At 36.5% G+C, this 22,711-nt stretch overlaps 1 protein-coding gene and 1 long non-coding RNA gene across 4 annotated transcripts in view; one reads left to right on the top strand and one right to left on the bottom strand.

Moving 5' to 3' along the window:
• Positions 1 to 18,917, top strand: part of LOC125502452 — a 111,601-nt gene extending 92,684 nt beyond the window's left edge. The window contains exons 3-4 of the long non-coding RNA XR_007280211.1: positions 8,602 to 8,710; positions 18,898 to 18,917. This is a non-coding gene — a long non-coding RNA (uncharacterized LOC125502452). The remainder of the gene's footprint in view (positions 1 to 8,601; positions 8,711 to 18,897) is intronic.
• Positions 1 to 20,909, bottom strand: part of LOC109539256 (transcription factor Sox-5) — a 100,787-nt gene extending 79,878 nt beyond the window's left edge. Inside the window, exon 1 of one of the 3 annotated variants that reach the window (XM_048660568.1) lies at positions 20,549 to 20,909. Coding sequence is in view for 2 of the 3 variants with exons in the window: in XM_048660564.1 (XP_048516521.1) it covers positions 2,684 to 2,712 (29 nt within the window). In the remaining variant the exon portion in view is untranslated. Of the gene's footprint in view, positions 1 to 2,683; positions 2,920 to 20,548 lie in introns of those variants that run through there. The other 2 variants (XM_048660564.1, XM_048660566.1) reach the window with 2 other exon arrangements.
• Positions 20,910 to 22,711: the final 1,802 nt, after the last annotated feature.

Here is a 22,711-nt window from a genome sequence, read left to right as displayed (position 1 = left end):
GAATTGAAACGCGAGGGTTCTTTGTGCACTGTACAAGGTAGAATTTGCCCAGAACACAAAGTACGATCGAAGACATATTCTATCTGCCTCATCATTAGCTTTTTGTTCGTACTTTCATTAAAATGATCCTCGCAACAAAAGGACATTGATTTTGATTTAGGAACATAACGTCTAGCTGCTTTGGCCCATAAAACTTTACGTGCATAATCATGAGGAACGGTTAGAAACAGTTTGTTTGGAGCACTTATTGAGGTATTCTTGCTTCCTGGCACAAAACACCACTGAGTTTCTGATCCATACATGTCACTATTTTCCATTATACAAGATAATAATAATAATCAATAAAATAATGATAATCACAATAACTTAAATAATAAAATAAAGCTGCGAAAACAACAAATTAAACACGAGACACTTTGTTGATATGACCTGCTACGTCACAATCGGGATAGGCAACCGACTATACGGATTCGGTGTTTTTGGCGGAAAATATCTGATTTGAATTTAAATTCGCTTTAAAATTATTATAGAGATTTTTTTGCAAAAAAAATATATCAGTGTAATGTTTGCCATAACTACTTTCTATATATCAACATTTTAAAAAAAGTGAAAATACCCTATTATGTAAGTTTTCTGTGTTTGTGGCATTTGGACAGATTTAAACTTTTTCTAATACCTACGTATGAAGTAGAATGCTGAAAAATCTCTATAAAATAAAACCGCTTATGAGCTGCGCTCTCTTGAAATCCAACACTTCTTAAATGCCAACATTTTCAATTCGCTCATTCACAATTCAGAAAAAAAACTGAGTAGTTTATTAGATGCTCTATGCAACCACTCAGATAGTTTCAAACGTTTTCGATATAAACAACTGTGCAAACTTTGAGAGCTCCCTTGGGGCTGTTTGTTCCCCAAATCCTCCTTGCAATAATTTAACAGGCACAATAAAAAATCCTTGAAATAGATTTCGTGCGAAAATTTTTTCGATTTCCTTAAAAAGCCTTTTTATTGCAACCAAACGCGTGGTAATTTTGGGGTCTCCATAAATAAACCGTCGTACTATTATTGGAATGTAATTTGAACCTCCCCGTTTTTTAACAACAGCTGACAACAATGATTATCATCAATCAATTAAACTCCATTTTAGTATACACAATATTGCCAAATTTTTGACTGAAAATTGTTAAAAAATACCGATTGGTTAAACCAAGTGGGTGGTGGTGCGCCCATGAACGAAATCACCTCCGATCCATCGAAGGTACGATTCCAAGAAAATAAAACAGTGGAAACGCGACAATGATATCGTCAGCCGATCGGATGTTAAATTATGCAGATGTATTCTCAAATCTCATGCAATTGTGCTGTAATTTAAGATGCGAAGGCCTCGGTCGATGGATTTTTACCCCGATTTAAACGAGCCCGAGTATTAAATTATCTCTCGGTTCAAAACCAGTTCGCATACGTCCATCAGCTCGGATAACAATAAATGTTTAATTGAAATATCAATGTCTGCGACATTTTTCAATCAGGTTCTACTAATAGGGAAGCGAAGAAACTCTTCACAATTTGGCAAAATTTAAACCTAACTCGTATGAGGGTAATTGTCTCTTTTTCAATTATTAATCACTTTTTCCTGATCTGCCCCCTAATCAACGTTCCAATTAGACGTCGAACTTTCGCAGTTCATCTATTATCTTGCTTGACAGTTCGGCACGTTGAAGACCGAAAGCAATTTGTTTTCGAGTATTAAGAAGACACAAAAACTCAACTTCTAACTTTTCGGGTTATAATCGATTTTGCCTCAGCTCAAACTCCTTGGAATTTCGACTAGTGGTGATAAGAACGCTCTAATTAAACCTTCTGGTAACTATTTCCTTAATTTTAATCGATCGGGACTCAGTGATGCCAATGGAGTGTGAGAGAGATGGATGGACAAGGAGAAGGCTGGTATGGGCCGAATACCCTCTTAGGCTTTTTCTTTTTTGTGCACTTTTGGATTGAATTATTTTTTTCAAACGGGCGAGGAAACGCCCGTTTGGAAAGAATGCGATGACAATTAAGGACTAAGGAATTCTTAAGCAATCAATCATCAAAGCTCGTAAATACTGTCTAATAGGTAAACCGAATTGCAATAGCAGATAAGAAGAATTTTCTTAAACAAACGTTTGTCGTTCACATGCATTGTCCATGTAATGCAATGTTTGCCAAAAATAACTCGACTTTACACGCGATATCGCCGGATTAATTTACTTATTATATCAGGTGTAAGTACACTAAATGGAAAAAAGGGTACTCGAGTTATGTATTTGCAGATATGATATTTTACGGATACTTTGCACAAATACTATATTTGAAAGTTTATGGAAATTTTCCGGTAAAACGTCTATCAGTGGCGTCTGAACTTTTAAGAACTGTTTTTTGCAACATTTAGCCCCATTTGGTCTAGAGTCAGCTTGATGCAAATTAATCAAACTCTAGTCAGGTACTTTGAAAAACTCCTGTGGTCAACAAATGTGGAAATTATAACCTCAAAAGGTTTTTGTGGGAAAGCCGCAGTTTTTTGAAAGTTAGTCACTCAATTTGGACGTCAAGTGACCACTGAAGTTGAGATAATTTAAGAACATAATCAACTCAAGCTGGCTGCTTAGCACGTGGTCAAGTCAGCAAATTTCATTGAACATACCTCATGCTATAATCAAGTGCTTCATCCATGTTAATTATTCAGTCAGTTGTCAAGGCAGTTGAACTCAGATGTGGTCAATTGAAACCCTCTGTCAGCAGGCAGATTAAGTCACAAACCGCGCTTACTTTGTTACATCACTCATTGGAACCACTAAAATAACTAAGTCTCCAAACAACAAAATACAGATTACGAATTTGAATCCAACTCATAGCCGAGCTTCGGTAAATAATGTGAAAAAATTAAAGAACATTGAAGTTCAGGAATATTGGGAGTGCCTTATCAAAGAGCAAATATTGTATTAGAGGTATTCGCAAAGAGATAAAATTGAAAATTCTATTTGTTCTTCCCTCTGGGGCGAAAAAGGAACCGTTGGGTCGTAATCTATGGCATTTTTCGCGATATCTCGCAATGTACACAACTGCTGAAAAATAAAGCTTTTAAATAATACGTACTTGTCAATGCAGTGAATGGCCCTGAATTTATCCATTATAATTCAGTTGGGTTTTTACCTGTAAGTGCCACATGTAGAAATTTCTATTAAGTAAAAGAGTTCTTCGCCAAAATCAGCATCAACGCCATTGTCAAGTACATGCTAATTTAATTAGTTGCTAAAAAAGTAATTTTAATAATTCTTATTGTTGTTGCTTTTTTTATTGTTTTAGTTCACATTTTGTCATTTTCCCAAATATTCTTCTCGTTTTTTGTTTGCTGTTACAAGTTCTTTTCATGTTTGATCTGGTTCAGTTTCAATGCGACTGAATTTTGCACTGTTTGCCTGAAAACGGTTGAAAATATTGTCAGCCACAACGTTGCAACGAAACCATCTTTTGAAGACAATGAAAGTTTCAATAAACAATTCAAATTCAACATTTTCAACTGCTTTTAAGCAAATTAATAGTTATTGAATGGTTTATCCAGACGTTCATTGTCTTATTGGTATGTTTCTATCACAACGTGTCGGTTAGTAGTATCTTCAACCGTTTTCAGTGTTCGCCTGAAAACATCCGCTTGTGAATGAATTCCAGTGGGGTGCGAAAAACTAGCTATTAATACTTCTAAAGTGCGTACAACAGCTCTACAGTTCCAACGGTCGCTTACATTTCTGTTAAACAACTCAAAAGAAACAAAATTTTAGACACCATGCACCTCGAAAATGAAGGCACAGAGAGACTTTTTTTCATGAGAAATTCACACGGTGTTGTGCCAGATGGGCAACAATCGCACTAAGAGTCTGATGTACTTGTTGTGCCGAGCCCTTTGGGCACGACACTGATTTAGTGGCAAAAACTAAGCAATTTGCAAATTAAGAGTGTTTTTCGTGTTCAACTCAGTGTCGTGCCAAATCGACCAATAAAAAATTGCAAATTTACATTGTTTTTGGTGTTCAATGCACAACAATCGCATTAGGATACTAATGTATGTGTTGTGGCGAGCCCTACTGACAGAACACTGATTTGAACACAAAGAAACACTTCTCTTTTGCGTTTTTTATGGTGCGACATTTATTTATTGCCACCCTAAATATACACATTTTTCTTCTAATTAAAACTTGATTAGCATTCAATACAAAAACACACTCTTAATAGTTCTAACGTACGTCCTCATATGCATCCTAATGTATAATATAAGACACAAAATTTTTGACACTAAAAAGTGCTTTTCTTTCATGAAGAATCTACAGTTTGCCTTCAAGACACTTATTTAGAACAATCCTGTATATAGACTTTTTCCTTCTAATTGACGATTGACGAAGATCAAATCCATAAACCTTGCAGGTTTAATTCAGTGGGTCTCAGAAATAATGTCTAAATTCATTTAAAACTCAGCGAACTGTTTTCTAGAAAAAAGCCCGGACCCTCCAATTTTTATTTGTAAATGCTACTTTTTTATTTTATACCAATATATATTATGTATCTATGTGCTTTATTGTAAAAACTTCTCGGGTAGGTAAGCGAAAAAATTTTCCGTTTTTCTACCATCGACCAATGGACTAAAAACAATTGTCCATAAAGAATACGGAATAACTTCCAGGCCGTAGATTCCGAAAGATAATTGTTTGTTTGTTACGCAATTGAGCAGACAGGTACTTTGTTCGACCGTTCTCGCATTCACTTCTGATTAATAGATCTTAATGTTAAAGTAATGTGCTTTTTTAACATACGCAAAGTCAAAGAACCCGTAGGTTTTAATTATACCATTGTTCAACTTTCAATGACTTATGCGGTCAGTAGCTGACGATTGAAGGAGCAGGTTTTCGAGCTATAAAGGCATTTTCGTACCATCTGTTAGGCATTGTTTGAGGAGATAATTCAAGTAATAATGTTACTAATAATGGCCGCAAAAAGCCGCCTTTGTTTCGCAGGAAATACGGTTCTGGCCTTATACGAACAGGCGCAATAGTTGAGTTGGTTCTCTTTTTTTTCGTTTTCATAATCATTCAATGAACAATGATGTTTCGATTGATCCGCCAAGAGTGTCGGTCTTGCGCACCATCGATTCGCGCCCCTCATGTGAAAACTCATTTCCGGCGGAGAAAAGCGGATTTAATTTTCTGCAATCGACAAACAATATTGTGAAAGGGTGCAAAACACGGCGACTCAATATTCTTTCAATCAACACAAAACATGTCTCCTCTTCCATTGGGAAAAATGATTGGAAATAACTACGAAAAAATCGGTTTATTCTGATGGATGCCGGAAATGTGCAGGAAAACAACAATCTAAAATCCAGCACTCTTTTGGAAACAAAACGGAACGTTTGGTTGTTTCTTTCGTGTTTTCGTTCACTGATGACTAGCCGAGATTCAATCAATCACTGATAAATTAACTGAGTGTTTAACAATGGAAAACGTCTCGCGAAAGAAACAGGGTTTTTTTCAGATTCACATCAGAAATGTACCTTTTGCCTACGGATTATACGGGTATCCTCAGGCAACATCTCACAATTACTCATCAATCGTTGATGGAGAACCGAGACTTTCATCTTGAGGTGGCCCCAGGTGAAATTTGCTTCACATTTTTCGCCTGATTGACAGATTTACAATAAACTACGAATTGAATGGTCCTTGTTTCCCATTAATTTCGGGGCAACAATGTGTGGAAATTAAACGCGTTTGAAACATCATCATTAATCAACATCCATCCGCACGGGTACTTTCCAAGTGGTCACGACTCTGATGCAGCCAATTGGAACCGAAACCCGCACGCACAGCAGGTTCAACAGACCAACGGCCAAATAAACCGCTTCATAAATGATTTACTTTCGTTGTCGCATTTTTCGTCGAACGCGAACCTTGTGTAAATTGTAATTCAGTACAAGAATGGTACAATCGTCCACTTGCGACCAAACAGTTATATACGCAAGTTTTTGTGGCGCACGATCACCGCTCAAAACACTTTAACAAGTGTAGCTGCGGGATCCTTAAGAAGCGCGAAAAATATATTAAAGGGGGCTCTTCTACAGAAAGAGATGATGTTCAGGATCATCATTTGAAACCACATTTTCATCAATGTCCTCTTCTACTACATTCCATGGGAAAGTTTATGCAATAGTTCCATAAAATCCGTCTCAGAACTGGCGAAATGCGTGAGGTCTTCTTACATGCACGTTGCTGGTGAATAATAATTTATTTCGTTCACGCCTTTCGCATTAACACTCCATTGTTATTTACGAGGAATATGCTTCAGCACTGTTCTGCCTCACATGTTATTATTGTTATTTCCATAAGCCCGCCATGCTTTCATGTGCATTTGAAATGAGGAAGTGGCACAAATAAAATGTCCAGCGTTAGTCCAACCCACAGATCACCATTTTTTTAACTTTGTGAAGATGAAGAACGGGAGCCGATTTTGCCAGCTAAATCCATTTTCGCTTGATTGCTAATTGGAATGGCTAATTTCGGTTGGGAATCGACCAAATCCAAATGAAGAGAACGTTCCAGCGTAACTAATCGGCCACACGAACATGATTAATATTCTTTTAACTACGGGACTCATCGTATTGAAGTGACGTGCCCTGACCTGACACCTGCTGGGCCTCCTGCTGAGTTTTTCTCTGTGTAAACTTGGCGAACGCATATGTAGGTACGTTTTCCCGTCACTTTTCGAACAGTTTACACTGTTTCCTTGTTTTTGCTTGGCTCTTTCTTATTGTAATTAGATTCCAAAGATGCGTCCAAACACTGCGAAAAAAATTAAGTTTATTGAAGAAAATCCAGTGGGGGCACAATTGCACTATAGAACCATATTTGCAATAAAAAAAATCAATTGTCTGTTGAAAATGTTCCTTACTGAGAACGCAGAGCAAGTAGCAATTGAAATAAATCATAATAACAGCTTCAAGAGCAGCTGGATGCTGCATTAAATTTTGCATCCAACTAATCAAACATGCCCCGTAGAGTTATTATTCTGCTCGCAAGCTCCGATCATCAAGTCCACTTTTTTTCTGCTCGTTTCATTAGGCTCTATCAGGCAGGATAAGGAAGCATGAAGATCACGGAAGGCAAATTTGCGTTTGGACGGTTTGCTCGAACTATGCGAAATGGCCGATTTCGATGATGCTTTAGAACACCCAGTCCATGCACTGTGGCGAAAGTTCACAGTAGAACGAAGCACGAAAGCAGAATTAAGGAAAATGGGAGTCTTGGCTAATTTGAAGGGTGTTCTCCAAATTAGTGCGGTCAAGAACTACGATTTCTGATTTTGCCAGTAATACCATGAGTTAATGAGAATGTTCACGAAAGCTTGAAATAAATCCACTAATTTCATTGATAATGTGGATTCATGGGGCAGCTGTGGACTTTTTGTGGAATTTTGAAGGCTTTTGATCCCAATATCCGAACTCAGAGCGTGAATCTTAAATCCAACCTCGTGAAGTGAAAGATTTTCAAATTTGATACTTTTGAAATCGAAAGACGGAAGTCAATTTAATAATTTTGCCGATGATAATGCAATTTCACTAAAATTCTGAAAGTTTTTGGTGTCAACATTCAACCTGAGAAAGTGGATGATTTTCAATTCTGGATGCAACTAACACTTGGAAGACTGAAATAAATCACCTTATACCTATCGCAAATGATTTGAATTTGTAGGACAGTTTTCAAAGTTTTAGGACATTTCTCAACCTAGTTTTCAACTGATTTGGCAGGCAGAAAATGCAGTTATGGCATAATTTTGGAGTTTTTACAAAAATTTTAAAGTTTTTGCTCTAAACGTCCACCCTTTCAAAATAGATGGTTTTGAGACAGTAAACATTCGACAACTGGGCTGTTACTCTTAAAATGGACAGACCGAAACAGATCAAACCGCTCTGCTAAAATTATTCGGAAAATTTGTGCGCTTTCGGTCCCAACCTTCACTTGGAAACAGTTGGTCGTTTTTATTTCATGAATTAACTCAAACAAACAATGATTCTAAAACAGAAGGAAATCTCGGTGATTATGAAACGGTCAAAGTGACGAATTTATTGAATACATTCCTAACTACTCACTTAATTTGCATGAATAGTTCAGTTGCGATTGATTTTAATTTGAAACAATCAGTCAATTAATTTTCGAATTTCGACATCGAGCCGAAATAATAAACCGTCTAGCCTTACCATCAACACCCATCAAATTACGGTAAAAGTTAACATTGACGTATGGTCGGTGCCCGTTCACAAGAAATGAAAGTATTTCCTTTATTTATACCTGTTGTAATCGTATAATATCTATTTGTTAAGTGCGATAAATTATCCGGCGTAAATGTTGGATCGTCTATTAGAGTTTTAATAGCATCAGGTGTTCTATATTCGAAATCTAGGCTTCGACAGACATAATAAAATATGGTAACTTATTGACGCAATAATGCCCATAAAACATAATGAACGCATTGATACTTTGTGGGTTATTTGATGAAAATAATCGACAATTATTGTTTCAGGAGTTATCATAAAAATATCTACTGGTTTCGAATCGTTGCCTGTTCAAGCCGTGACATTTCAATGGGAATTGCACATGGAATAATAACGATGCAGGAAAATCTGCTATGAGTAAGTGGGATTTTAGATATTAGCTTTTTGCATAGTTTTGCTTGACATACTTAGTTTTGTTGATTCTTCACTTGGAGGAAGTGTGGAAGTAAAAATGTTCAAAGTAACAATTTGTTAGTGGAATATTCTTTATTTAAGCAATAATTAGGTACATCTACAGGGTGATCCGCAGATATAAAGTGCATCTTCACCGAAGTGGTTATTGTCCCGGTTCATGTTACGTCAATGGTTGAAAGACATAACCAAAAAAAAATTGAAAAAAATAATTTTTTTTTCCAAAATTTCAGGAAGATATTAACAGTTGAAGACCGAATATCAACTTTCTTATTAAGCATTATTTTGAAAAGGTCCCACGTGTGATTGGTAGCTATTGGAATACTTAAGCATTCGAAAAGAAAAATTACGATCTTTTAAGCAGTTAATTAACCGAACACGAGAAGCTGCTCAAAATATGAGCCCAGACTCAAAGTGATTGGGACACAAAGATGTTTGGAGTGGAACGGGCAGGACTTCTTGCTCTTGGGAACACTTCTGTTTTAACAACAGAATTGTATTTTATTTGATCAGTAATATTGATCATGATACGTAACGTTTAACAGGTGGTTCCGCATGAAAGTTGTGGTCTATTTAGGTATATGACTCATTTGCTCCAAAGAGATGGCAGCACTCGAGGGGATGTTTTGTCGAAGCACTGACCGCAAGGTGACACCGTTATCCTAACCTCAACGCATGTTATTGTCTCTTTTATTTTCTTTGCTTCATGTTTATCCATGGTTGCCGGAGTTTTTAATAATTTCGAAGGAACAGTTATTTACGTAATGTTAATTAGAGAGATTACCTTGAAAAACATTGTTGCCATCCTTCTGATCTAGTTTTTCAATATATCATGAGTTTTTAATAACATTTAATTTTATTCACTATTTTTTCTGTACTCCCAAGACACCCCCAGACAACACCTCCAGAGGAATGACGCCAATTTTGAATCACCCTGTAAATGTTATTTCTATAGTATATTGATTTTGAGTCAAGTTTTGGATGATAAAAGGCAATTTTTCTCGAAAATGATCAACAGAGCAGTTTTGGATTGGATTAACAGTTAGACAAGTTAGACAAGTGCAAAATTTCGATAAATTTAATCCAACAATGCGACTCATTAGTCGAACGTGTCAGTTCCATTTATAAAGCATGTTCGGTCGTTTGTTTACAAGTCGTGGTACCGCGTACCCTTACGTGGTTCCCCTGTGGTTCAAAGCCAGCCGCCGAACACGCGAGAAGCGACCGAAAACACAATGAGCCGTCATATTTCAATTTTATTCTGCTGTTGATTCAAGTACGGCCAACAAAATGATGGATTTTGAATTGTGGGCACGGAATTCTATATTGATTTTTCGAAAACGCCTCGTGCTTGGTACGGTGGAAGCATATTTCACGCGGCGGGTCGTCTTCAGCATTGGAAGACATGGACATTCTTGGAAGCTTTTAAGGCGCTAATTTGTTCTTTGTGGCCGCAATTTTGCTTTGTTGGACAGCCACCTATAAATTTACACGTGAAACATCGCACGTCAGAAAGATTATGTTGATGATAAAACCTCTTGGTCATATGGAAGGATATGTGCGCGTAGGGGTTTATTATTGTTGGTTTTCTTCTGATTAATCTCCCAGATCGTAGCAGGTGATTTCCCAAAGCGTTTGTGCAGTTTGAGCGCTCCTCTCCATCAAACCACTCGATGCCAATTGAATTTTAACTGTAAAATACGCTCTTTGCCTTATCACAACAATAAGCTAGATAATTGCAAGCGATCTTCGACATAAATTAACTATAAAAGTTTACAGCCTCTCATGCGCTTTTCAATACAGTTATATTGTGCTCGTTTACGAGCCTAATAAAATTTCGATTTTATTGTCACCAGAGCCAATGCGGTTACAAATTAGAATGCAAAACATTTGATATCACTGTTCGACTCTGCGGTTACTCGATTTGTCCTGCTAGTTACGAGGTTACCCACCTGAGTCAAAGACACTTTTTAGTGCAGAAATTCACTACTTTGTTAAATTGAACATCAATTGTTCGTGCTCTTTGCAAGCGTACTCGTTGCTGCATTTATTTAGCGCGCCTATTTAGGTAGAACTAATATGCTTCCTATCCCGTTCTTCCGTCTACAGGAATAGGGTGTTTTCATTGTATCAAAAAAGTAGTAAACAAAGTCAGCTAAAATTCAAATTATTCATGAATCTCTAAAATGCAGTCCTATTGGTTGTGACGTCTCTGGTCATATAAATGGCGGATTGTTTACGTTTTGTGCATAGTGTTTAGTTGTGTGGTTGTGTTTCATTAATTATTTTGCGGATTTAAATAATTTATAGTTTGTGTTAAACTAAAAAATAGCTTCAAAAGGATTCCTTAAAGCGTCAACAAACAATTTACCATGTGTACATATTTTTATGGTTACGGAATTTTTAAAAAACGACGAACGCTTTAATTCAGCCGAATTTAAGGGTGTCAAAGCAGCAGCGTAAGTAAAAATCCGTAAATTCATTATTAGTTACTTTCTCCTTAATATACTAATCTGTCTGTATTGGTTTAAATTAGGTAAATAATATATAGAATTTCACTTAGTCGACTTAACCTAACCTATACACATCGCCGCTTTAAAAGTAAAATGAACTCTTAAATTTGTATTTTGGGCATCCCGAGAACAATATGGTGATATCGGCTATGTGGAATTGAAACACGAGGGTTCTTCGTGCACTGTACAAGGTAGAATGTGCCCAGAACACAGAGTACGATCGACGGCATATTCTGTCTGCCTCATCATTAACTTTTTGTTTGTACTTTCATTAAAATGATCCTCGCAACATAAAAACATTGATTTTGATTTAGGAACATCACGTCTAGCTGCTTGGAACCATAAAACTTTACGTGCATAATCATGGGGAACGGTTAGAAAGAGTTTGTTTGGAGCACTTATTGAGGTATTCTTGCATCCTGGTACGAAACACCCCTTATTTTGCGATCCATACAGGTCACTATTTTCCATTATGTAAGATAATAATAATAATCAATAAAATAATGACAATCTCAATAACTTAAATAATAAAACAAAGCTGCGGAAACAACAAAATAAACACGAGACACTTTGTTGATATGACCTGCTACGTCACAATCGGGATAGGCAACCGACGATACGGATTCGGCGTTTTTGGCGGAAAATATCTGATTTGAATTTAAATTCGCTTTAAAATTATTATGGAGGCTTTTTTTGCAAAAAAAATTAAATCAGTGTAATGTTTGCCATAACTATTTCCTATATATCAACATAAAAAAAGTGAAAACATCCTATTAAGAACACTGCAGAGATATACATAGATTGAAAATAGACATGCAATCAAACTTATGCATTTCTTTCTTTAAAATTTCTCAAGTATTTTGATTTATTTTGTTCCTATATTATATTCTTGAGTATTATTTGCAAGCTTTCACTTTCCACAAAATCTGACTCTTTTGCCTCAGTTCATTGAAAATGCATATAACGTTTTTTAGGGTAGTAATTTCTTGGATAATTTCTTGTCACACTGGGAAACAACTACTGTTTGCTAAACAACAATTTAATTTTATAATTGTTAGATATCTGCTACTTAACAATGAAAAATGTATCAAAGATCACTAAAGTCGATCAAAGTATTTTTCGAGCTTTACTCGGTCCAGTTATATACGATCTGAAAGAAAAATTCAATAATAACATAATACGAAAATGGGGTTTCCATCAAAGGCATAATTTTAAATTTATGTCACTCCTACGCTCGTCGAGAGTAAAAAAAACCATCAAACAAAGTTATCGAACAAAAACAAGCCATTCGCCGGGAGAAGTCAATAAAGTAGGGTCGTTTTAAAAGGCCAGTCTGACCCCTCGTTCATTAATTTTTAATGCGATTGTGTGCAATGAATAAATAAAATGCATTATAAAAGGCCCTGTATAGGCGAAAAGCCCGAAGATCGAACGGCGCTGGTTTCGGACGATTTGCCGAAAAATGAAGACATGCAGACCACGTGCAACAGATCATATAAAATTGAAGCAAATTTTCCGAACGCTGATGTGATTACTTGGCCGGATATTGTGCAACCCTTGCTGAGGTTATGTCTTCGGATTCTTTTATGGGGCCGATCTCGACGGTAATGGGTCTAATTTTCGAACGAGTTTCCTCTTATTGCCGATAGAGAGTTTTAGGACGCCGAACGAACCTTTCCCTCAGTCAATAGGGCTTTATTTGCTCGGTTTTGTCCCGGTTTCTTCTGTCTTTACTGCAATTATTTTCAATAAATCATGACAATAATACGGTTCGTTTGAAGGACTTTTGTTCTTTTAAAATGGTTTCGGCTAGGAAGAAAAGTAGGAGAGTTTATGAAGATACTTAAGGAAAATTTTGATTAAGTGTTAAGTGGTCCAACTTTTTTTCTTTCGCTCTACTGGAAAGTGCTTGAAAGCGATTGAAGCCAAATTTGATCGTATGCCTCAACTCTCATAAATACGTCGGAATGTGTGTGAAATTTTGGGCAAATGATAGGGATATTGTCGGTCGCATGCGACCTTTGCCTGATACAGTTTTGCCTGAAAATTTTTACTAACAAAATTCTGAATGCAAATTTTACGAATACCTGAATATTTACATTATTTTCTCAGAATTCAAAATATTCGACTTGTTCGGTCAAAGTGAGAAATTGATTCAAATTGCATTCATGATCTCGGGCAGAGTCTTCAATCTATATATATATAAAATTCTCGTGTCACAGTTTTAGTTACCATACTCCTCTGAAACGGCTTGATCAATTTTGATGACATTTTGTATGTATTTTCAGTAGGTCTGAGAATAGGTTGTTATCTATTTTTTATACCCTTAAGTGATATGGGTGCTGCCATAAACCCCTATCTTTTAATAGCTATATTAGTAATTCAATAAATTTAAAATAAAATTTAAAAAAAATCTCAAGTGGGCAAACCGCCCACACGAGATGAAAAAAAACACCCTAGGAATAATTTATATGGCAATACAACGTTTGCCGGGTCAGCTAGTGTTGGTATAAAATCAAGGTTCTAATGAAACGAAACGCTTCTATTTAAAACATAGAAGTTCTGTGTACCGGTTTCAGACAATACGCAGAAGCAGAAGACACTTCAACCTGAAACTCAGGCATTCAGTTCTCATCTCTGGCAAAGTTTTGAATGTCGGCTTAAAAATTTAAGTTTTTAAGAACTGCACGCAGCTGTTCAAAAAGTCAAAACTTTTAACCCAAAAGAACTAGCGAGTTGTAGTTCCGACAACGTACAGATAATACTTTAATCTGAAACTCCTTAGAAACTTATTGGAATCGCATTCAGTTCTCCTCTCTGGCAACGCTTTTAATGTGGGCTTAAAAATGAAAGTTTAAGTAAAACTACTCACAGCAGTTCAAAAAATCGTAACTTTTAACCGTAAAGAAGTAGCAAGTTGCAGTTCGGACAACCTACAGACAACACTTTGATCTGAAACTCCTGAAAAACTCATTGAAACCGCATTCAGTTCTCCTCTCTGGCAACGATTTTCGTGTGGGCTTAGAAATGAAGGTTTTAATGAAACTGCACGCAGTTGTTCGGAAAATCGGAACTTCTAACTCAAAACCAGTAGCGAGTTGCAATTTGGACAATCTACAGACAACACTTTGATCTGAATCTCATGAAAAACTCATTGGAGTCGTATTCAGTTGTCCTCTCTGGCAACGATTTTCGTGTGGGCTTAGAAATGAAGGTTTTAATGAAACTGCACGCAGTTGTTCGGAAAATCGTAACTTTTAACCCAAAACCAGTAGCGAGTTGCATTTTGGACAATCTACAAACAACACTGTGMTCTAAAACTACTGAAAAACTCATTCAAATCGCAKTCAGTTCTCATATTTGGCAACGTCTTGAATGTGGGCTTAAAAATGAAAGTTTTAATGAAACTGCATGCAGCTCTGTTCAGTTGCAAAAATCCTTTAGCAGAAGARATCGTCTGTCTTTCGCAAGTCAGTCCTCGCTAAAATGCCCTACCTTTAAATAAATAGAAGCTAGTTTTTATGTATAATCCATAATTTTCATCAATGTTGTGAAATATCGGACAAGTCATAAGAACTTTTCTTGTAGAGTTTTTTTTAAAGCTATCATTAATTTTTCGAAAAATGTGTTCATCTTTAAAACAGCTGAAAACAATTGGATATTTTAAGGAACCTTTCCAACCTGGACGCTTCAGCTGCTCTTTTACATAAGTGAAGTTTTAGCAAAAATGCCTAAGCTTTAAGAGCCAAGTGCAGCAAACAGAGCTGACTTGTGAGAATTTGGTTGACAATGTCCCACCTAAAAACTGTTCCGATTGCTTTGATCCAAAGAACTTCTTCGAGGAAAGTCTCGGCTACTGCATTTGCATATAAAGAGACAAAACAAGCCACTGATAAAATATGATTTCTCTCAATGTCTATATCGGTGTAAATCGGCAAGGACGTTACTGAGGTTCACATAGTGGGCAGTAATTGTGTTGTAGCCCATAGCAGGTCATTTGTCAGGACCATGAGAACGATTTATAAGGTGTGTCGACAATCTGCTTTCGGGTTAGTTGCTCACGACATGATATTTTGCATTTTGAACGAATTTCCCGCAAACACAAACCGTAGCGGGAAAGTCAAATGAAAATTCACCAGACGTTTGAGCACCGAAACTATTTATTAGAATGTCGTTAACAAAACGGCAATTGTATCGAAAAAACGTGCAAAAGCAAATAAATCATCCTGACAGATCGGAACTTTCGTTGCCGAAAATTCAATTAGCGTACTTGTTGTAAAGAAACGAGAAACTTTTAACTAATAAGTGGGTTGTAACAAACTTGATGAATTGCTATTTTAAGTACGTATTTGTTTTAAAGGAACTTTTACGGGTTAAAGATGATTTAGAGGTTCTGTGAGAAAGAGGCGACTGAGTGAAGTCTCGTTAATAGCCTAATGGTCTTTTAAAAGGCCACACCAAGTGAGGGTTTAAGTTAAATTAAATTTAAGTAATTTTGCATTGGTTCATTGGTAAGTGAAATGGCATTTTGTTTTCCAACTTCCTGGCCTTTGTAGTAAAGAGCGGGTAAACATTAAGATGCAAAAACCTTAACGAGACGCTATTAAAATGCTCCCATTTTGAAAAGAGCTTCAATTTTCTTGCGTTATTAACATCGCCTAACCGTACATTAACTCGATTTTAATTCCCAACGAGAAAATTGAAAACCAGTCGTCAATGCAATGCAGCAAAACTAAACAAAAACGCACATCCGCTCGCATTCTACATCACATCGATCTCCGTAGGAAAAACAATAGAAAATCCTGACATGCTCAAGACAGACATACGAAGAAGAGACATGATCAAAATTTTAAAATGAAATGATGGAATTGAAATTGATCAATTATTGCCAACTTTCACCGAGTGGTTTATTGAAGTAAATTGGTCAAATTCCAGCAGGAGAGTCATAGAGAGAGGCTGAAACTCCCATCATTCATACATTATGCATTTAGTATAACGTGCGTCTTTAGAAGAAGAATTGCATTCAGCCCGAACCGGAACAGTGCGGTTATTGGATTGCAATGTAATAGAATCGAAGCTGCGTGATGAGAATGCTTCTTATTAAGGCCTACGGCCCTTTTATGTCCTTATTCGTGGTTTATCGACGGTTTAGAGCATTTTCTTTTACTTCAGCTTTCTCTTCTTGACTGGAATCTATGCGTAAAAAACCACTAAGAGATACAGATGGGACATTGTGAACTTATCTAGTTGACGAAGAACAAGCACTGTGTATAGTCTGTTCCAAGCTTTTTCCTGTAGCGATTGAAACGAACATTTCGATATTATTAACATATGCCGTTATCAAATTCGACAATTCGCGGAAATATGCAGAAACTCTAAGTTGGAAACCACGCAATATTGAAGATCATAGTCGCTAGCAACATGTAAATTAAAATCTTGGCAGGATTCCCATTTTCTTCAGTCAAATCTTTATTTGGGCCGGACTTAAAAATGAACGTTTTTGTTCAAGTGCACTCGGTGCTTTCAAAATTTGTAACTTTCAATCTAGAGCGAGTAGAGAGTTGCCATTTTCACATCGAATAGAAGACTTTTTGGGGTACCTTTTAAAAGAATTACATTGAAATCGTATTAATTCTAGATTTTTGCGGACTTGGTAAAGATTAGCATAAAAATTCACATGTTTGCTCAAGCGCGCTCGCTGCTTTGAAAATTTGTAACTTTCAATCTAGAGAGAGCAGAGTTGCAATTGTCAGAAACCATAAAAGATATTTCTATCGGCAAACGCTGAGAATTTAGTTAAAATCGCATTTATTTGCATTTTCACTGTCTTAAACTGACAAATACGCAAATCATTCAACAAGAAATTTAAGCAACCTTGACTTTATTGTTCTAAAATACACAGAAACTTGGACAGAAAATTCATGTTACGCCCTTTGCAGACTTATGGAACTCGACTAAAAATGTAAGTAACTTGATCCGGATTGGGAACTGAAATTGTATGGATCGTAAACTATTTAATACTGTGTGTTTATTTAATTTAACCATATCTTATTATCTAAAAACAAGACACATACGGAGCGTCACACTCAGGTGTCCAATGCTTTCATTGCGTAACATTGAAAGTTGCACCGTTATTTTTAAATTTTAAATTTCCTGTCCATTTTCTCTTGTATTTGTATTTCTTTTCTTACTCGATTTAATAAATAATAAACATGCTTGAACAAAATTCTTCATCTTTAGGCAACCATTCCAATTAAATGCCTCTCTCTTTCATGGGCTAAACCGAATCAAAATTAATAAAGTCTGAGATGCTTTTAACCGTTGTTGGTCGGTTCGTAATAATAAAACTGACAGCCGAACTCATCTCACAATCGATGTTTCGACCTCCTCCTATGTATGATGCGAAGCCCCGTTATTTTATACCTCCGATGATTATCCGTGATCGCCATGACCTTTGTGACGTCACATGCTTCAAAACCTTTTTCCGGATGGCCTTGATCATCGGCTTCAATCTTCAGTTTCCTGTTACAGTTCCATTTGTCTTCAGGCCGCTTCGATTGAACAGGTGAAGAAGGCGCTATAGCCTTAAATCGAGCAGTGATTTTTTGTCATTTGGTCAAACCATCAACGGAACGAAAGGACAGTGTTAGATGATAATTGATTAAAGGCCATAAACTACTGAATTTATATTAATTGTCCATCTTAAACGGTAGTAGACAATTTAAGAGTCGCCATAAATTCCTGTTATCTATTAATAAGCCAGAAGTTCGACTATGACGAAAATGTATTTAAAAATCCGAAAAAAATCAACATTCATATACGGTATTTCTGCGACAGATGGCTAAATGGTAGCAAATCTCCAAACGTGAATATTCATATAATATTAACAGCGTTTTGATAAGTAACTTGTTGAATTTCACCTATGAATCCATTTTAATTATAATATACATACATAAATAATGCATTTTGGTTTAATTTCGAAAAAGCTGCTCTTGAGCTAATAGGGCAAGCTAATAAAATGCTATTTTTAGTCTCTTAAAAAATACTACGTGACCGGTAAAGTCCCCGAAATGTTTGGATGGTGGGTTTTAGTACAAAACTAGACTGTTATTCTGTGAAATTGGCCGACGTTTCAACCCTTAATTCGGGGTTTCTGTCGCTTCTTTGATCGCTGAAGATTGTTTAGTGTAACTGGGCAACTAAAGGACTGTAATGGTTTTGTATTCATTTATATTTCATCTGTATTTCCAGCCTTGAGCAAGACCCGAATAAAGGGTGGACACGTTGGCCATTTCTAGGAATAAAAGGGATTTTAATCCAGTTCCAATATACCCAAACAAACTTAGGTATTTAAACCTTATGGCAACTGCGGTAGTTTTTGTACTTTAGTAGGGGATTAATGGGTAGAAAATGGGGGATCGGGCGCCAGCTTGCAGAAAGCTGGTAAGAATGATCTCTACTCTATAAATCTTTTCGCTTGAACTGAGTTTAGTTTTCGGACAAGCAACTGAAGTTTTATGAATTCTTTATATTTTCCCCTTTTTGCTTTACTGATTTCAAATAAGTTTGGCTTTGGACATATTTCCTGCTGTATTAAACGCATTTTCTTCTTTTTTCCAGGTGGCACTACGCAGCTTTCGGTAAGTTTAGCATTACTTTGCCCCTGGTTGTCATGTAGAACGTTTAGTCCGATATTCATCCACTGACTCGTACTCGATTTGGTATCGGTTGAGTTATTGGTTTTTCGCAGTTAATTTTCAAACCTTGGGAATATTTTGGGCGGCTTCGTATTTCTACATCAAGCTCATGTGAAGCTTGTTCCTAAAGAACCGTTTCAGATATGCAAATTTGGGTTCAAGTTTGATGTTTTTTGTTTAAAAAAAGTCAAGATTCTTAGTTTTGCCTGTCTTGACGTTGCTCAAGAACCATTTGAGCCACAGAGTTCGTGCGGCGTAAATTCTGGTAGATTTGTGATAAAAAGTCATACGAAAATCACACAGTTGCACACAGACACTTAGTTTCATTTTTATGCCAATATTTCATTTAGAAAAACATCTTCTACATAATCATCTCATCATCAATCATAGTCAATCTTTCAAGTTTCTACTGGCTTGTAGAGTATTTTTCGTTTCTGAGAAACTAATTTTTGAAAAACTGAATTCAAAATGTGTGCCGCAATAGTTCTTTCTGTGCCGGCGCGTTGGGTTGACGCAACAAGCCATTTCGGCAACACTGTGCCAACTCCTGAAAATTAACTGAGTTGCTCATGCCTCAGACAGGCCAATAAGAACAAAAAAAACCACTAAAAAAATTATGAAATGATTAAAGCATCAAATAAACTCGTTTGATCGAGAAATTAAATTCGGATAATTAAATTGCGTCGATAAATTCGAGCAAATTGGCCGCAACAAATTGTTAATAAAACAATTTTCTGTTACATCTGCAAGAAAGTTCACACGCTCGAAGATATCGGGCACGATAAGGGGGCTTTGTGTTTTATTTTAATCCATTGTTAAACCGTCCATCGGCCAATCGCAACAATCCATCATTAGAACACCAGATTTTTTAAGATTACTTAAGCTCGGGCCAATCACTTGTGTAAGTGCCTTCTTCGGTAATTGGGTAAATTTGATTGATTTCCTTGTACCGATTTATCGACGTGGTTGTTCAATTTTGTGGACATCAACTTTAAATTTGTTTGAGTTCCATTGAGTTTTATGTCAAGGAACATTGAGCAAAATAAAATTGTACTTGCTTACAATTTTGCTTGCTTCTGGCTGTTTAGTTTGGAAGGTATGTGTTGTTCTGGCACATGCCCAGTGTATAAATTTGTAAATTAAACAAAAAGTAATTAGAGTTACGAATTTCTCTACAAAATTAATTGTAGGAAAAAACACAAAACTGTTCATTTTTCCTAAATAATGTAGCATAACAAGTAAAATAAACTGTGTAGAAAAATTAGTTAAGTGCCTCGTAAGAAACGCCATAGTTTTCCCTGGATTTGAATACAGAAACTGTCCATAAAAAATTTTAAACCTACTACTGTTTTTCCTAATGGATCAGCAGGAAGTTGCCCATTTAAAATTACATATTTGCCGAAGGCAAATAGAAGCTTTTAGTGCCAAGTTGTGCAATTTATCAACTCCATATAGGTAAAACGCACATGTTTACATGCATATTTAACTTGCATAATTTTTCATGCCCAATACCTTGTGGTGTGTTTTTGGTTTAATCAACTGCAAAGTTCAATTAACGCGAATCAACAACTCACCTAAAACTTTATAGTCCTCGGTCGAAAGCCTGCATAACAGCAAATTAATTTACATACAGTATGTGCACTAACGACTGAATATCTCATTCAAACACAGAACTTCATCATTCACCTGTGCTGTTTGTGGTTGAATTGGGAAATCAAAGTTAATTCCTGAGCACAACAACAGCAGTGATTTTCTCGGGCACTTTGAATTGCGGTTTTTGTTAAAAATTCATAATTATCACTGGCAGAAGGTTGGTCAGCAACATCACATCGGTGCGTGAGAGGGCCTCGCGAGCTCCAATCCATTCATGAGCATATAAGAATTGTGTATCTCGCGTGTTAAGCCGAAGACTTCGCTCCGTACACTGCTGATCATTTATACATGATGGTGCGAATGGACCGGAGGGGGACACATGACTTACCTCAGATAGCTGGTCAAGCTGGTACCGCATCTTATTCTACCTGAATCTCATTAGAAGGGGATGAAGTGTTTTCCAGGAAATTCCTCAACAATTAAGCGAGTTGAAGCTCTGGCCTGGTTGGAGAAGAATCTTCTACAAAAATTATCAGATACCCTAGAGGAGATAGTTGTGATCGACTGGTGACGTAAAAACGTGTAGGGAGAAGAAAATCCTTGTGGGGAGAATAAATCCAGCTCATTTGTGGCGTGAAAACCGATGATGTTAAACGGCATGACTTGCACTGTCGCTCTTGAGAATAATCTTGGCTGCCATGGCTGGTTATCGGTCGTGTTTTTTTCTCGCGCTTTCCTCAATGAATTCCCGCAACATCAGATGACTCGGCCGAAACTCCAAATCGTTTAAATAAGCATTTGATAATGGGATCACTTTATAAAACAGGGGTTTTTGCTCCTGTGTTTGATTGTGGCGGCCGACGGCTTTGCATTGTCAGGCCGAGGCTTATCTAGTTTGTTACACATCATCACCATCATCGGCCTGTTGTTAATGGTAATTTCGGCTGGGCGATGATTGTAGCCGATATCGTTGATTTGGATTATCATAGGCTTGTGCTAATATTCCCTAGATATAAATTGCCCAATTTTTTTTGCTTAGTCAGGTTTTACTTTTGGATAGTTTTTGTTGCATAATCAAGAGCATTAAGCCTGTTCTGTACTCTTTAAAAAAATTGGAAGGAACTCCTGAGGATTTTTTGAGCGGTCTTTTTATTTACCGCCAATATATTCCTTGATGAGAATCCAGTTCAAAGAAACTGCAGATACTTCGTCACCTGGTGGCAATTGGCATGTTTTTTGATTCAGAAGTTGATACTTACTATACTAGCTATACTGGGGCAGACACCAAATTTTGTAACGTAAAGTTTTTTTTGCTGACGAGCAAGATATAGTTTGTCCAAGAAATTTCGCAGTGACGACATTATATGAGAGGCCCATTGAAATGTGCTCATGTCCAAGGTTGGCGCGAAAGATTTTCTTGTTGTGTTGCTGAGTTTCCAGCTTGGGCGTTTGTTCCCGGGGACTTAAAACTATTTATTTTAGTGGAAATATATATAGGGTGATTCACAACCTTATGGACACAGAGCAGGGACGTGTCGAGGACCTCAAAACAAGTCGAGTTTCCGTTTAAGTTTTTTTTCTCAGCCCCATGGTAGTAAGATACAAGGTTTTAAAGTTTCAAAAAATGTTTGGTATTTTCTCTTTAGCTCCCACAATTTATGATATATTTTGCTCACATTTAGGGGGCTAAAGTTTAGACCCTTTACCCATAGGTAAGGCGACTGATTGTGAAAATCTACAGGTTGTTCTATTTACTAGTGGCATACCCTCTTTTTCTTCTGAATTTTCTGATCTCTTGAAGGTTTTTCGTATATGTCTTCCTTTTCGAGTTATTTGCACAAATATAAGTCCATGCGTTTCTGGGGGATTTTTATAAATTTCTATAAGTTTTTTTATAATTTTTGTTGTCTTCGTTTGCTCACATTCTTCTGTGAAAGCTTCAAGTGCAAGTTGAAGTTAAAATACSGATGGCTGACAAGTTAATTTTAACATTTATTTCTTTGCTTTAATTTAATTTACAATAATTGRGGTTTATCGGCTGTAAGCTAATCCAAATAAAAATACACAAAAATGTAACGAATATTTCAATTTATTATGAAATTAAATCGTTTCACAAAAAATGTGAACGAAAGGACGCAAATAAA

The sequence above is a fragment of the Dendroctonus ponderosae genome, unplaced genomic scaffold (assembly GCF_020466585.1).
Source record: "Dendroctonus ponderosae isolate FM_Combo_2020 unplaced genomic scaffold, Dpon_F_20191213v2 Dpon_F_20191213_1, whole genome shotgun sequence".
NCBI lineage: Eukaryota > Metazoa > Arthropoda > Insecta > Coleoptera > Curculionidae > Dendroctonus > Dendroctonus ponderosae.
The sequence above is the reverse complement of the archived record's forward strand: the minus strand, read 5'-3'. Positions and strand labels throughout refer to the sequence as shown.